We start from the raw sequence: 16,883 nt of genomic DNA, 5'->3' as shown, positions 1-16,883 counted from the left end.
TTATTAATTGGAAATTTCATGAGACACTTAAAAGGTTAATAACTTTTAATTTATACTAATCATTTTAAGAAGTATTAACTTTTACCTATTAACCCTTTTTTATATAGATTGAAACATTTCATCAATATTAAAATTATTGCAAATTTTACAACGTAGAAAAATGTTTTAAATATTATCAGAATTTCTTTTCGTTTCTTTGAACGCCAATGTTATTTTCTTGTATGGAATTTTGAGCACAAAACACACAGTAGTCAACATTTTTTCTTATAAGCAACTACCTTATTTAACATAAATTTAACCTATAATTAAAAAGTTAGTCACGCCAAAAACATATGTCGCTTGGTATAATTAATTTTTAATTTTAAAACTTTAACTTTAATGTTAACTTCAACTTTAAATCAATGTTAACTCAATAAAGATAATTTTTGTTGTGTAACTTTTAATTCAACTATTAGTTAATTTTATAAGTAATTAATTTTAAACTTGGCTTAAAAAATATGAATTTATTACTGAATATTACATATTAAATATAAATATTAAATATTAACCTGATTTTGAATATTATAGCATACTGATTGCTCCTTACCGGTAGCTTGTTCCCTTTAGAATCGTCGACAGTGACATCGACGTTGCCCTTGCCAGCCGAGAAGGTCTCCACGGTGAAGTTGGCCGGCGCGCCGACAATCGGGCCGTTCGGTTCTATACCGGGACCATAAGCGCGTACTCTGAGCAGGAAAACAGCGTGAGAAAAAGACGACTCAGCGTGCCGAGCCGGCGGCCGCAAAACCTTGTTGTTACATCAATACGTTAAGTAAATCCAAGTTTGCCAGACGGTTACAAGCGTTGCTTTGTGCTACGGTGATTGCGCGACTCGCCGTTTCTCTCTAAACAAATTTGCAAGCGCGATTCTCTGCAAACTGCTCGCGGCCACTCGCCAGTCTATCAGTTAGTTCCAATTCGGCTTCTCGTGAAACCCTCGCGGTATGTACACGTGTATATACAGAGAAAGTCAAATTAATGGCATTACGTGGAAGAAGAAGAAGAAGAAAAAAAGGTTCTATCTATCCATCCGCAAAAAGAGCACGTAGAACGGAGAATGAGTGCAATTACGATCAAACATCGTCGTATTCTCCTCAACAAATTTGCAATTCGTGAATTCGTCAGCCGCTCGCAACTACTCTGGCTCATTTGCTCTATCAGGCGTTCATGTACACGTGTATGTACAAAGGAGCGATTAGGAGTGTGTCGGCTGGCACGGGGTTAAGAGGTGGATCTCTCAAATGCTACGGCCAAGGCAACGGACAAATTAATTGCGCAAAAATACGTTATACGTCAAAACATGATCATTGCGCGACTTACCGCGGCGGGGGGATGCTGCGACCGAGAAAAATGAAATAAATTGATTAATTAGACAGTAACCATATCAGTGGAAACTACGCGCACCTCTCATACACTTCTACTCGCGTATTGCTCACCGACACGAAGAGGAACGGTCGCTTTTTTATTATTCTTTCTTTGTTTTGCAGCATACGACGTTCTTTACTTAGTGGTACTTTATACATGAACTTTAAACGGAAGCATACGCGATAGTCGAGGTGAGAAGTGATAAATATTTTATATAAATGAAAATCAACGAGGCAAAAATTAAAAAAAAAAATTGCTTAGTGCGATTCTTGTAATCTTATATAAAAATATTGTTTAGCAATTTTCATATTTAAATGCTCGATTACTTCTTTACTTCGAACTCATCTCGGAGATCGATGATTGAGAATAGTCAATTAGAATAAAATGTATAGAGGAAAGTTTCAACGCGATAAATATATATTGTATAAACGCTCGCTTATTTAAGTGCTAGCGAATATCTTCCAAGTTTCTTGAAAAGACAAAAAGTATGAAGCACGTTCTCGCAATAATATTTCGAAGTGACGTCCAAACAGTCAGCGTGCTTACCTGTTTGGATTCGTGCGAGGGCGCAGAGGAGCACCTGACTTCAATTTCGCATTGGGATATTGAGACAAGTACGTCATCATTGACATCTCGTCGATGTTTGGGTTAACCATTTCCTCAGGTTTGATGAGCTACAAGAATATGATTAAAAAGTTATTATTTAATATAAGATCTTAAAGACAATCTATTTCTCAATTCACTGCTCTATTCTATTTTTCTTTCATGTAATAATCTCTTTCTTCCTTTCAATATCAACATCTTCAATATTAAAATGATAATAGAATGACAATTCAATTTAATTTATTGGTATTAAAGAAGACTGAGGTTAGATATCCCATATTCCAAAATTTCGAAGTTCAACTTCTCAAACAACTAATTGTTATGATTAATTGTACAAACATTACAGCTTTCTTGTTCTGTGCTAATGTCTGCCATGATTCTGTTTATCGTATATTTTGTATTAACCAAGATACAAACACGCATCAACGCAATAGCGCAAAATAAACAGGGCTATATATAAAATAGTTCTCTTTAGCTGAATCTGTTCTCTTTAGCTGAACTGCCTGAAATCGTGCAGACTGAATCGGTGCAGTGAAACAATATATTGTTTCCCTCTAACTTATCGCATTAGTTCAGACAGTTCAGCTAAAAAGAACAAATCTAATATGTATCTTGATTCATAGTTCTAACATTTCCGCGAGAGATCTCCACTTTGCCGGCTCTTAAATATAGGCCAACTTTACTTTGTCCGTTCAAATATTCGATTTCAATCATTTTATTATATATATACCAATATTTTAGTATAATCCATCTTGTGCAATACTGGCAATTTATTTATTATTATTTATTTATTTATTATTTATTTACATTTTATTTATAACCAATATTAGTTATATTGGCCCAATGTATGCCAATATAACCAATATTGAATTAATGTAATGCCAATGAACTATACTACTGATAGAGAACGTCTCAATTTAGACAAAAGCATGATATACTTGTGCGAATTTACTGTATCAAATAAATTTTAAATAAAAATTCGCAACGCGTACCTGAGGAATGTTAAGCCAATCGTCAGCAAGGCCCATAGCTTCTGACGCGTTCTGCACCGCATCCTTGGGGTTCCAGTCTTGCCAGTCAGGGCAGAGACCAGGTGCAACCGCGTCAACGAGAGCGCCCACCGCGCGGCCGTCGTTCCAGTCGGAAGTGAAGTTTGTGATTGGCAGATCCGGCACTTTCGACTGAATCCAATGCATCAGTCTCTGCTTCGGCGTGGCACCCTTGTCTTCGCCGTCGTCGCCATCCCACATGGGCATGGAGATCGAGTAGTGCAGAATCAAAGTCCATATCAGGCCGAGAATCAACTTCAGTTTGCAATCTACGATGTCCGACGAATCTGCGATATTGAGAAAACAAGAAATTAATAAGTCGGTCTTTTTTATTAGCAGCTGGGCCGTATTCAATAATTAAAAGGAGCAATTGAGTTATTCAGGAATTGAATTCTAGATATTTTGGGAAAATTGAAACACGCGTTTATCATACACGTGATATTTTTTTAAAGGACTTTTTTTAAAGAATTTCTTTAAAGGAGATCCGTTAAAAGTACTTCTTGCAGAAATGGATTCGCGAAAATGAATATATTATTTGCACTGCGACGTTATTAGCGATATTAGAGATTGTTAGCAGTAAATCGCAACATTGTAAACAGAATGTTTGTCAGAACGAGCAATTTCCCTGTTCACAGAAAAGAATTAATGTTTCGCACAGCCCCGTTTCTAAATTGTATACACTACTATTAGATAGATCACGAGTGAATCATTGGCCACGACTCAAAAGAGCTGTGTTTATAAATTTTTCTGATCCTGCGTTTCTTAACAACATTTGGCAGTGCCAAATTAAGGAAAAATTGTTATCCGTTAATAATGTGCAATATAATATGACGCGTTTATACGCATAAATATTATAATATTTTGATAATATTCAATTATCCTATAGTATTGCAATATTGGCATGAATTTCTTTCAAGTACAATTAGTATATTCCTCACTGAAATGCTGCACTTATAACTAGTGATTCAATTTATGTATCAGTATAATATCGTTAAAATAATCAGTTAATAGTGATGACTGTTATACAAAAAAAAAAGAATATTCTTCTTTGGAGAATATTATTATTGTTGATATTTTAAAAATAAGATTAACGTTAAAATGACCAACAATATTGATATTCTTGCTTATATATGAGAAAATGATTGTGTTAATTTGACTATATTCGCTTTAATTGAAGATTAATAATATATAACTAATATTAATATCGTAATATTCTATGAGAAAATAATTGTGTTAATTTGATTACATTCGTCTTGATTAAAGACTAATTTATCTTCGTTCAATGTCATATAATCTTATTTTAACATTAATCTTATTTTTAAAACGGTACACAGAAGTTATTAGTTCCATTTATATTTATATATGATAGATTTTGCAATCTTACTTTCAGAATTGGTGAGATATAAAATAGAGCAGTAAGTGCTCACTGATTATCAGTGAAATACTCCTTTTACTGATTTAATCGGAAACATTTTTGTTTTTAACAGAGTAAAGTGTATAATCTGAGATGTGATAATCTTAGATACAAGCAATATCACATGATAACAATTTATCTTGATTCTCTAAAATGAAAGCGAAAAGAGAAAAGAGGGAGAATTTAGGCAAAGAGTTAATTTTTTATGTAAAACTTCAAAATGTAATTCTCTCCATCTTTTTAAATATGTTTCGTTTTAACAATTTATGAAAGTACAATTTTTTTATTCGCGAGCAAGTAACGTGCTTCCTTTCGCGAAGAAATTCCGTTAATTATTCCTTCCTGTTGCGTAAAGCCTCATTGTTCACCCTTAGATCGATCACCGCTCAAGTATTCGACGTGAGTAAGAGGCGAGTGGGCGCTATTAGAGAAACATTTTTCCGCGTCGCGTTTATGGAGCTGAGGCGACGTAGTCTTTGACAATGTGAATTTTCAAGCGATGCTAATGAAAGCCGCGATGTGCGAGTGTTTGCGCAACGAAAGCGCTAATAGATACCCGCGACGTGCGGTGATTCACGCATTGAGCGATCGCCAGACGATCGTAAATACCTGCAGGTCCTTCGAATTTCGCGCGGTATCAATTATGATGACTGCTGGCACACAACCATATTTTGTCGGAACAGACGCGTTGTGAAATGCATATAAACGATTAATATTTCGCGAGGATGCGAAAATTTTGAGCCAAAGAAAATAATCGTATCGATCTCTTACATGTATAATAGCTTTCATATAAAGATCTCTTTCATCAATTTTAATAGCCAATACTGAAACTTCGTTTCAGTAGAGTAAGCAAATCTTCATTGACAAACGACCACGCACAATGAAGGCATTTACGCGACAAGTATTTGTCTTCCGAGATTAATGACAGCTATATACAACGGAAAGTTTTAATTTACCACCTCAGTGACGGTATCAGAAAATATTAAGTTTTTTAGGATCAAAATAATTGTAACAGATGAAGATGTAATAATGGAAGATTTTATAATTACCTACGTAATTGTTATAATTCACTAATGAATCATAAACAATGAAATTATAAAGTCATGAAATAACCGATAATGTTTTAAAGTCTTAAAAATAAAATATTAATTTCTCTTTCTATGTTATTAAGCCACGTTATTAAAAGAGAAAAGTTCTATTTTACCCGAGATTAATCTTATTAATAATCCTCTCGCGTAAATTTCTCTACTACAAGAAAAATCATTTCGTTAGAATCATAATGATAGAGAGCATTTTTTTCGACACTAATCTCCTCGACGTATCCTTCACCAGAATAAAAAAAGAGAGACTCTGCTGTAGATCTCTCAAGATTAACGCCAACGATGCACTCGGCCGCGCGAATTTAGTTGAACGCGAGTCACCGCGGATATTTTTGGCGTCCAACGGCATTCGACATTGTCTCACCGTTGACGAGGTGTTGTTCCTGTGACGGGGAATCGCCACCAGTGACGATTCATCCAGACTATTTTCAGCAATTACTGAGAGCTACCAAGTGATGTCAGCAAAAACGTAGTTAACAGCGTGACACGCGAACCGGCTAAGCGCCAGCTAATTCACCCTGTGTGACGCCTCCGAGACGAGCTCCCGAGATTCTCAAGCGTTCACTTGGTCTGCCACCCACGTAACGTCAACGGCTTATCCATGACGAACAATCTGGATCGTTAAACGCCTGATTTATTATACAAGATATTTTTTCTCTAGCGCGAGAATAACTGATATATTATCTTGATATCTTTACTCTGATATATATATATATATATATATATATATATATATATATATATATATATATGACATATATAACAAATAAAATATATATAATAATAAAATAATGATGCTCTAACATAAATAAGTACTTTATTATTCTAATTTTTCACCATAAGAATAACGAAGTGCTCTAACAATAATAACAAAAATTACAGAAAATAAGTGTAACACTAAAATAAGTATGTAACACAGAGAGAAATATTTCTTTGGATGTAGTATTCCTGTTCGCTTGATTTGTTTGATTCAACATAATAATTTTATGTTAAACAATATAATTTTGTATCAAATATCATTTTGTTTCGATAGATTGGACCACGTTGTTTGATGGAAAAAATACTATTATTGAAAGAAAATTTTCGAACAAATAATTTGTTTGATTACATTGTAAATTATATTTTGTTAGACTAAATTATATTATCTGATTGAAAAGAACTATTATCTCTATTACCTAAAAAACTTATTATCAAAATCAGTTTTTAAATAAGTATACAATTACGCAAAAAGCAGCGACAATTTTTTATCATGCACGCGTTTTCGTATCTTGTAACGTTACCTGCGCGACGTAACAAGCGTAGGTAACAGGCGTGAAAAAACGACAGAAGAAACTGAGACGCTCTCCTTTTGTTTGAACATTCGGAATGGATACCCATTGTCGAGTCTCTCCTTTGAGTCGCAATTCGCTTGACCGCAATGTAGAAGTGCACTCGTGAGTGCACGAACAAGCAGCGGAGAAAGTTACAACACGTGACGAGACATGCTCAAGCCAACATGAGATGCAGATTTTTGAGACGGATGAATTTAAGCGCTCCGCTATTCTCCTTCTTCCTTTCAGATGAGATTGAATTAAATCAAATTTTCATTTTAATTAGCTCTTAATGGCCCTATATGGATATTTCGAATCCGAGCGGTTTCTACTCATAGAAATTTCTCAGCACGTTGAAGGGTCCCGGATTTTCTATCCCTCCTAAAAAATGTACAATAAAGTACAGATATTTGTTCTAGAAACTTGAAAGTATATCCGTGAATTTTTATAGATTTTTCAAACCACTTTAAATATATGATAAAAGAACCAGACGCGAAAGACTCATGTAGGGCCGCATGTGGTGTCGTTTTTCATATAAATCAATAAGGATTAAATTAATTATTTTCCATAACGCGACTAGACGAAGATACGAGAGAACTAGGATTGAACAAATGGCGCATTGCTTTCCGTATTGCATCCGCGCGTAGTAATTCGCTCGGCAGTGTCTTCGCATCTTAATGAGCAATAAAACCGGCTAGACCAATTGCATTCCTCGTGATACTATGTAATAGACGTATTTGTTTCCAGCGCTATAGATCTTCATAGAGAATGATAGTTAGACATGATCACTTGTGCTTGTAAGCCAATTAATTGTTTACGCCAATTAGCGTAATACATCGACAAACGTGAAGGCAATTTTATGATGTCTTATAAGATAATAATTTACGTTGTTAGTATTATATATTATATTAGTATTATATATTATATTAGTGTTATATATTATTACACAGAAAAACCATTCTTGTTTGAAAAATATCTTTACCTTTGGGATGTTAATATTTAAATGAGATTACATAACGTTAAACAAAGTTACTTGCAAAAATATATTTTATATGATTCAAAGAAAGGTATTCTTATTACTCAAAAATAATTTTTATTAAGCACAAAATATTGGATGGAGAATGTTTTTCAATATGTGTTATGTCCCAGATGCTCCTATTTATTTAAAATTAATATACTCAAATCATTGTTTCATATATGACAATCATTATTCTGACATACATGAACAATCATTATTCTATATATAAGCAACGAAATATAATTTTGTTAGAAGAATTTTAAAATCTTGAATTTCAATAATGTTATTATTTTATTTAAATATTATAATAGTTTCACAAAAAATGCAATATGATTATTCTGACAATAATGTATCTCTCTCTCTCTCTCTCTCTCTCTCTCTCTCTCTCTCTCTCTCTCTCTCTCTCTCTTTTTCCGACATTTAAAAATATCATTCTCAATTCGATATTTTGTGCTTTCTATGAAAATTATTTTTGAGCGACAAGAGTACAGATTTTTCTTCGTTGAATCATATAAAATATATTTATGCAAGTAACTTATCTTCGTTTAACGCTACATAACCTCACATGAAGATTAACATGTCAAAATAAAGATATTTTCCAAACAACAATACTCTTTTTCTATGTAGTAATGCTATAGAATTGTCTAAAAACCTATTTCTCATGAATTTCACAGCAACAAAATAATAGTAAACAAGTAACGTGTTTATTAATGTATTTTCAATAATATCTCGCATCAAAAAATATAATCTTATCCTCAGCAAAATCCTTTTATGTTACACTTAGAGAAATCATCCAATAAAAAATTAATTTTTTGTATCCGATCAGAAACATGAGAAATATCAATTTATAATTTTTTTATCAGTTTATCTGATGAAATGCCATTATGATCAGAAGTATCCGATTAAATTTAATCTGGTTGAATATAAAAATTGATCGGAAATATCCGTTTGTTAATTTTTTATCGGATAATTTCTCTCAGTATATAGCTTCAAGAGAATTCTTCCTGAAACTAAATAAAAAATATTCAAACATTCAAAAATATAAAAGAACTCCAATTACAAAGTGCTATTTCCTATATTTCTTACATTCTAAGCGAAAATTTTTACCAAAAACATATTTTTCCTCTAACGGAAAAATTGTGCTTAGAGTATTTTCTTTTTGACTCTTGAGGAATTCTCTTGAGGCCGTTATGTGTGTGTAAGAGGATACTTCTATAGATGAGATTATATTTTTCTGAGTGTGTAACGCGATGCGTGAAGAAGAAAATGATAAATTAGCTAGATAATAGTTAAAAATTCATTAAGGCGGAATTGTGTGAAAGTTGCATTGCGTGATGCTATTTCTGAATGTGTCGACAGTACGATCGGTATTCGACCTCAATGATTCAGCGCAACGAATTCCGATATTACAGACACCCATATGTTCAAATAAAAGCAACAGGTGAATCTTTATTAAGAGAGAGAGAGAGAGAGAGAGAGAGAGAGAGAAAGAGAGAAAGGGAGAGAGAGAAATGCAACTGTAAATATGGATATAGCTGTAAATGGCGCGACATGTATAACCAGATATTTTATTTTCTCCAATAATGCGAAACGAAAAATAATATCTATCACACACAACTCAAATTCCGTGTTATATAATAGTAGTTTTGTACTCTCTCTCTGTCTATGAACTCTAAATATTATTTTGTATGATTGATTACTATTTGTGTATATTGCGACTGTCATGCAAGTAATACTTCTAGATGTAGTGTATCTACAGATTTATGTTTGGAATTTGCGTGTCGCAATCGAGTAACGGATCATGCACCGATATCCATAATTTACTCTGCGAATCGATAAAAAAGAAATAACAAGAATTGGACGAATGTGCGGGCCGTTTCTGCAGCGATAAAATACGTTCCGATAATTCCCGGAGGATCGACAGATTTTATTGTTCACAGAAGGATAGTAAAGAGATTTATTTTGTCGTCGCACAAAATGGACGATTGTTTGTACGTTTACCGTGAACGGTGAGCATCAAAGTCGGATTCAGTGACGTAATAAATACACAACCCAGGTATCATAAATATACAGCACTGGCGTGTCCTGGAATGTTCCAGCAGGATTGGAAGGGTTGCAAATTCCGAGAACCCGGCGTATAAGGATCGCTTTTAAAAAGAAAAAAAATAAATAAAAGATAAAGAGAGAGAGAATAAAAATCCGCAGGTCCAGAGGGACGGGCCTCTTTATTACTCTTTCATCTGGCCGACAGTAGTTGGAGTGATCTATTTTTGAACCAGGAATCTTTGTTGTGTAAAACGAAACTCCGAAACGGATCTTCGCGAGCGCTGGTTCCGGCGATGAAGCCTGAATTAGAGGAGAAAACGAGGAGAGATAAGAGGTAAAAAGTACTCGGACTTTTAACTTTGGACGTTCTTATTATTTTGATTTTTAAATACGAATCTTTAATTACTTGTATTTGAAGACCAAAACAATAAGAATGTCCTGGACTGACAAGTAAACCTACCCAAAAGGCATACTCCGATTTCTTTTTAATTTGGCACAAATGTAGAAGTACAAAAAATATTTAGGTCATATTTTTTCATTTTGACCTACTTTGAGTTACGAGTAGTTTATAGCTTTTTAATGTTCTCACTCCTATCATCAACAAGTACAGAAAAAATGCATAAGTAATAAAATTGAATACAAGATATAGTTAAATAATTTTAACAAAATAGGCATAGTTGAGACACGAACCATTTTAAATTTCTTTAGCCGAGATTCCAACCCAAATATTTCAAATCTGTGCTAAATTAGTCAAAAATGATTCGAATCTCGGTCAAACCGAGACATTGTTTGTATAAATAAATTTTTTTTAATTTTTGTTTTGTTTAACATTTTATTATTATTTATACAAATAATTTTACACATTTGACTTCATATTCATAATCAGCAAACCAAAAATGCCTATAACTTGTATTCAATTTTATTTCTTATGCATTTTTGTTGCACTTGATGATAGGAGTGAGAACATTATAAAGCTATAAACTGCCCGTGAAACTCAAAGTGAGCCAAAATGAAAAATATGACCTAAATATTTTTTGTACTTCTACATTTGTGCCAAATTAGAAAGAAATCAGAGTGTAACTTTTGGATAGGTTTACTTGTGAGTACATGCCCAGGCATTGATACTTTTGCCATACGTATTAGAATAAAAGAAACAGATCTTTTTAATCTTTAACTTCCAAATTTGCAAGTAACCTCTTCAATGTTGTGAAAAAGAAGACATCTAGCACAAGAACGGCAAATTGAATCGCGTTTTACAAAGAAAAAGGGAAAATAATTCTCTTTTTAAATAAGAAAAATCTTCAGATAAGAAGATTCACATAAAAAGAATCTTCAGGCATAAGAAAAATTCTCGGAGTTGCATGCCTTTTGCCTTACGAGAATTATCAAGAATAAAATTCATTGCAATAAATACTAATAATTCCGATAATACCTGGAAACACTGTACATTCCAACCTGACTCGTTATTTTTCTAGAAAACGGTGATAAATTTTTCCGATGTATTCGTGCACATATAGAATAATATGATGCTATTGCTAAAAAAAGCGATTACTCTATAAAAATAACACACACACACACACACATATTTGCTTAAACGATATTTACTTAATAGATATTTTTCCGTGTAAAACAGTCAATTCAATCTCTTTTCCGCGAAGATCCATATGGTTACTTCACGCGTAAACTGAGAGAAAAATTATATTAAAATCAACAAATATTTCTTTGATGGGTGTCATTAACTTATTTACTTAAATCTACATTCTCTTTATTTAAATCAAATATTGTTTACCCAATTTAAATAAACAATATTTGATTTAAATAAAGAGAATGTTGATTTAAGTAAATATATTAATGGCACCCATCAAGGTTAAATTTAAAAATTAATAATTAATCCGACGTCATTTGCAGAACATCAATTTCTCTATAATGTTATGGGCGATATTAAGAACAGTCCGGTTATTCTGCGGGCTATTGAGTCACTCGACATTCTAATGTACAATTAAAAGACTCGGTCTCGAGCGTACACTTGCCGGTGCGTGACGTTTCCAACGACAAGTATCCCATGGCGAGTTTAGACGGTGACGTCATTGATCGTTGAGAGATTACCTCACCGGGCGGAGAGGATGCCAGGTCGGACCTCCGCCAAAGCAATCCTCTCTTTCGATCAATGTGCGTTCGTGCGTTCGACAACGACGACGTATGTCGGCGAAACTGCATCTCGTCGAACGTGAATTTAATCTCGCTTGCTGTTCGAGCGTCACGCATGACTCCAACGCGATTGTTTGCTTGCTCTGACTATTTGTATTGATTTACACGCATAGAAAAGAGACGTTCTTGTTTGGAAAATATCTTTATCTTTGAAATATTAATCTTCAAATGAGATTACATAACATTAAACAAAATTACTTGCAACAATATATTTTATACGATTTAACGAAGTAAGGCCTTATTATCTAAAAATAATTTTCTTTAGTGGGAAGCACAAAATACTCGATTGAGAATGTAATGTTTTTCAATATTATATCTCAAATTCTTTAATCCATTTAAAATTAATACACTCAAATTATCATTATCAATATTATTATTTCATAAAACAATCATTATTTCTATATGTAAGCAATAAAATATAATTTTATTAAATGAATTTTAAAATCTTGAATTTGAATTTAATAATGTTATTATTTTATTTGAATATTGTAATAATCTCATAAGAAGTGCCATATGATTATTTTGACGATATTGATATTTTCTTACATTTAAAAACATCGTATTCTCAATTCAATATCTTTTAAGCTTTCTATTAATAAAACTTATATTTTAATAACAAGATAATAACAAGATTTAATGCTTATCATAAGAGATTTTATATATTTTAATAATAATATTTAATAACAAGAATACAGATTTTTTCGTTGAATTATATAAAATATATTCCTGCAAGTAACTTATCTTTGTTTAACACCACATAATCTCATTTGAAAATTAACATGTCAAAATAAAGATATTTTTCAAACAAGAATATTTTCTTTTTCTATATAGTAATGCTATATGTGTACAATATCGCTTGAAATCTATTTCTCATGAATTTCACTGTAATAAAATAATGGAGAACAAATGACGTGTTTATTAATTTGTTCTCAATATCTCGCATCAAAAATATAATTTCATCCTCAGCGAAATCTCCTTATGTTATGAAAGAATTCAAAAAGATTCTTCAATCCAATATTTTATACTTTCCATTAATGATAATTGTTTTTTAATAATAAAAACACAGATTCTTCTTCGTTGAATTATAAAAAAAACACTCTTACAAGTAACTTATCTTCGTTCAGTGTTATGTAACTTTATTTGTAGGTTAACATGTGAAAATAAAAATATTCTCCGAGCAAGAATATCGTTTTTGTACGCGTATTATGTTTCTGGAAGTCGTGAGAAATTTCGACGGAGAGTATCTAACATTCACGAATTTTATCCCGAAAGATAGGTAATGTGCGTCTGACACGTTTCGGAATATTTGTTTATGATACGCGCACGAGATATTTTTCTCGTGGGTTCCTGAAAATGCGACGGGCAAACACAGATTTTAATAATCAGTACTTTGGGTTAACACGGGCGATGATTATGCCAGGAGAATACGTCGTTTAATGTCAAGGTTGTGGGAGGTTGAGGGAGAAAGTGATATCGCTCTTGATATACTCACCGCAAATTGCGCGCGGAAATACTATAATTATTGGGGCAGCGCCGCCGTTTTTTCAGCGTTTATGACCTTCCATTGGGTTATGTCATATTAGTGGTAAATACCGACGAAATTTTATATTCTTAGCACGGTATTTGTCAAGGAGAAAGGATACTCGGACACAGAGTGTATCTCAGAAGTTTGTATAAGAAAATCAAATATCTACGTTATTGAATATCGTTTCTCTTGTTTTTTCTCTCATTTTCGTAAAAACTATGTGCAACTAAATTTTTATATAAATTAGAAGAGATTACAAATGGTTGTTAGTAGTAGTTTAATAAAATAAAAGAAATATAAGGATTGATAAAGTTAAGCATAATATCTTTCAACTAAACTCAAAGTAAACAAGTAACGTCATCGTGAAAATAAATTAATCAATTAATAATGTATATGTTAAGCTAAGTACGCACAAAATTAATTTTGTTGGAAAGTTTGAACATCTGGGGCTTTAATAGGATTATATTCTTCTAATTTATATAGAAGGATTTTACTTTATTTATAATATTTTCTTAATTTGCATTTGTACCATTTTAATAAAAATCTCGCAAGTTATGGTATTAATGTTATTTTTTAATTTTATAATGAATAACATTTACGAACCACATATTCTTTTCATAAAAACGTTTATATTGTTTTATATCACATTTGTTTAAGTCGTCAATAATAAGAACAAATAAATATTTTAGTTGGTAGTAAGTGACATATATTAATCACACACATATTTTGTTACTTTCTCTGCTCGTAAAATATTCCTTAAACCTCCTCTCAACTTTGACATAACCATTTTAATCGCTTGAATTTAAAGAACAACTGCACAAATCTAACAAATAGACATGTGAGATTAACTGTCAACTTTTAAATTGTCGACGAGTAACTGTTCGAATTATCACCGTCGGAAGTACACTTGTAAAATCACGATGTTCCAGCGTTTACTGTGATTTTTAATTTTATTTGAAACGTTGTAACTGATAATGTATAAAATTCAGAGTGAGGATACATGATTTGAGTAAATATGGACCCGAATCAACTGATTCATTGAAAAAAATAATTGTCAAATTAGAACACGGCGACTAATTGGAACATTCACCTTAGATCTGATCTTAAAGATGACTTATTAAGAGTTAATTCAAACAACTGAATCTTTGGCGCGCAGTTGGCGCTCGATGACTTTGGCATAAGGGCAATTCGAATTTGCCAATTGAAATGAACGAAACCGGATTGGAAAATCTCGCCGAGAGATTACTTCCTCTCGACGACAGGCACGTGTATTCGATTAGTGGAAAGAGGCAGAAGCGAGAACAGAGAGGGAAGGATAAGAGCCGACCATGTAATGAACGCGAAGAATGACGTCCGTGGCACCAAAGGCGAGCCTGACCTTCACCCGATCTACATGGGTCTGCCTACTTTCCTCCTTTTGCTCGTCGTCGGGCCCCGCGGGACCCGAACGAGTTTCACGGTGCTCCGCCTAATAGCGCGAGCGTGGCTTCCGCTGATATCTGATAACCGGGCAGCTTAAACACCGCCAGTCTTGCGTCCCGGCTTACGTCCCGGCTGAAATTGCAATAGCCGAACTAGAGGCACATTAGTCTCTCAACTGACGATGCGGCAAAGTTCTCGAGTGCTTCGCAACGAGGCAAGGCAAAGTTCGCCGAGCGCGAAAGCACCCGCAACACTAGTCTTAGTTGCGTCCGAATGTCGAGTGAGAAACGGGAAATTGATTACTCGACCTGGCAAATTCAACTTTCAGCCCGCACTGGAAAAGAACAGGCAACAGTCTCTCTTTTAATTCTTCCTGAAATGGTTCCTAAGCGTTAACCAAGGCCAATAACGTGAAGGCCTCAGTATATTGAGAGAAATTATTCGATAGAAAATTAACAAACAAATATTTCCAATCAAAATACCAATGAATTTTTGTATCCAATTCAGAAAATATCCGAAAAGAGAAATATCGGTTCATAATTTTTTAATCGGTTTATCTGATGAAATACCATGATCGGAAATATCCGATAAAATTTAATCGGATATTCTAATCGAATATAAAAATTGATCGGAATTTGATCGAAAATATTCGTTTGTTAATTTTTTATCAGATAATTTCTTTCGATGTATAGATTATATGTATATGTATAGACCATTAATGTCTATGTATGTCTATGTCTGTGTTAAAACAGTATTTACCTATGCTTTTAATAAATATAAATGTTGCTCGCGAGTTAGATGTGTTCTTTTATTTTGTACGCTTGTAGACGTGTTTATTCGAAACTGGCGACTTAATAAATAATTACGAAACGATTAATTCACGTCAATATAAGTGATTTGCGTATCCAGTGGTTGCATAAGTGATTATATCTAAGTATTTTCTTCTTATAAATTGATAGGCCAATGAATTATGTTTCAAGAGTGTATTAACAAGTTGGCATTTTTTCGTATTTGTAAAGGAAATCTCATCCTAAGCAAAATCCTCTTACATGTGGCCTCAAGAAGATTCTAAAACCGAAAGGGAATTATTTTAACCGCGAAATATATCTAAAAAACCGAGAAAATATATCTAAGAAAGTAATATTTATTCGTACCAATATATTTAAATCTTTTATCTAAATTCTAAAAATTAAATAAAGTAAACAATTACCTTCATGAAGAAATTAAAAAAAAATGTACATTTTCTTATTTGTAAAATATATTTGATGTTATAAGTTATTAGTACCACTGAATAGATATTTTTTATTTCTTAGATATTTTTTCCTCTCAGTGCATTACTTTTTTGTTAAAACAACAAAAGGAGATATAATTAGCGTCGAAAATAACAGTAATTTTTAGTAAAATTAATTATGTTTTCTCTCTCAGTGTATGTTACAATAAGTTGTAAAATAGTTAAAGATACAATGAAGTTGGGAGCTCATCAAACAGTCAAAATTGAGAATCATAACTGACGAATTTACATAGTAATAATATAATTAATACTATAATCAAGAGCACCGAATAATAATGAATGATAATAATATCATTAATAATTAATAACATAATACACTTGATAATATAATTTTCGGGCAAGGGTCATCATAGTAATAATCATCGATTTTGACAGTTTGATGAGCTCCCAACTTTATTGTGCCTAAACCGTTTTGTAATCCACTGTACACGTTTTGTTTATCACCTCTCTCTCTCTCTCTCTCTCTCTCTCTCTCTCTCTCTCTCTCTCTCTC

General features: G+C 32.8%; 2 protein-coding genes across 11 annotated transcripts in view; one reads left to right on the top strand and one right to left on the bottom strand.

Annotated features, from left to right (window-relative positions):
* LOC116841207 (E3 ubiquitin-protein ligase Rnf220-like) overlaps positions 1-16,883 on the top strand; it is a 362,999-nt gene that overhangs the window by 338,550 nt on the left and 7,566 nt on the right. The gene's annotated exons all lie outside the window — the stretch shown is intronic.
* Positions 1-16,883, bottom strand: part of LOC116841204 (filamin-A) — a 73,880-nt gene that overhangs the window by 49,709 nt on the left and 7,288 nt on the right. For 2 of the 4 annotated variants that reach the window (XM_032808865.1, XM_032808867.1), the window contains exons 3-6: positions 3,000-3,343; positions 1,951-2,078; positions 1,360-1,374; positions 587-725 (exon numbers count right to left, since the gene is read on the bottom strand). In XM_032808865.1, coding sequence (XP_032664756.1) covers positions 587-725; positions 1,360-1,374; positions 1,951-2,078; positions 3,000-3,343 — 626 coding nt within the window. The remainder of the gene's footprint in view (positions 1-586; positions 726-1,359; positions 1,375-1,950; positions 2,079-2,999; positions 3,344-16,883) is intronic. The other 2 variants (XM_032808866.1, XM_032808868.1) reach the window with 1 other exon arrangement.

Source organism: Odontomachus brunneus, unplaced genomic scaffold (genome assembly GCF_010583005.1).
Source record: "Odontomachus brunneus isolate Ranch 3 - 2012 unplaced genomic scaffold, Obru_v1 Obru_scaffold_014, whole genome shotgun sequence".
Classification (NCBI taxonomy): domain Eukaryota; kingdom Metazoa; phylum Arthropoda; class Insecta; order Hymenoptera; family Formicidae; genus Odontomachus; species Odontomachus brunneus.
The sequence above is the reverse complement of the archived record's forward strand: the minus strand, read 5'-3'. Positions and strand labels throughout refer to the sequence as shown.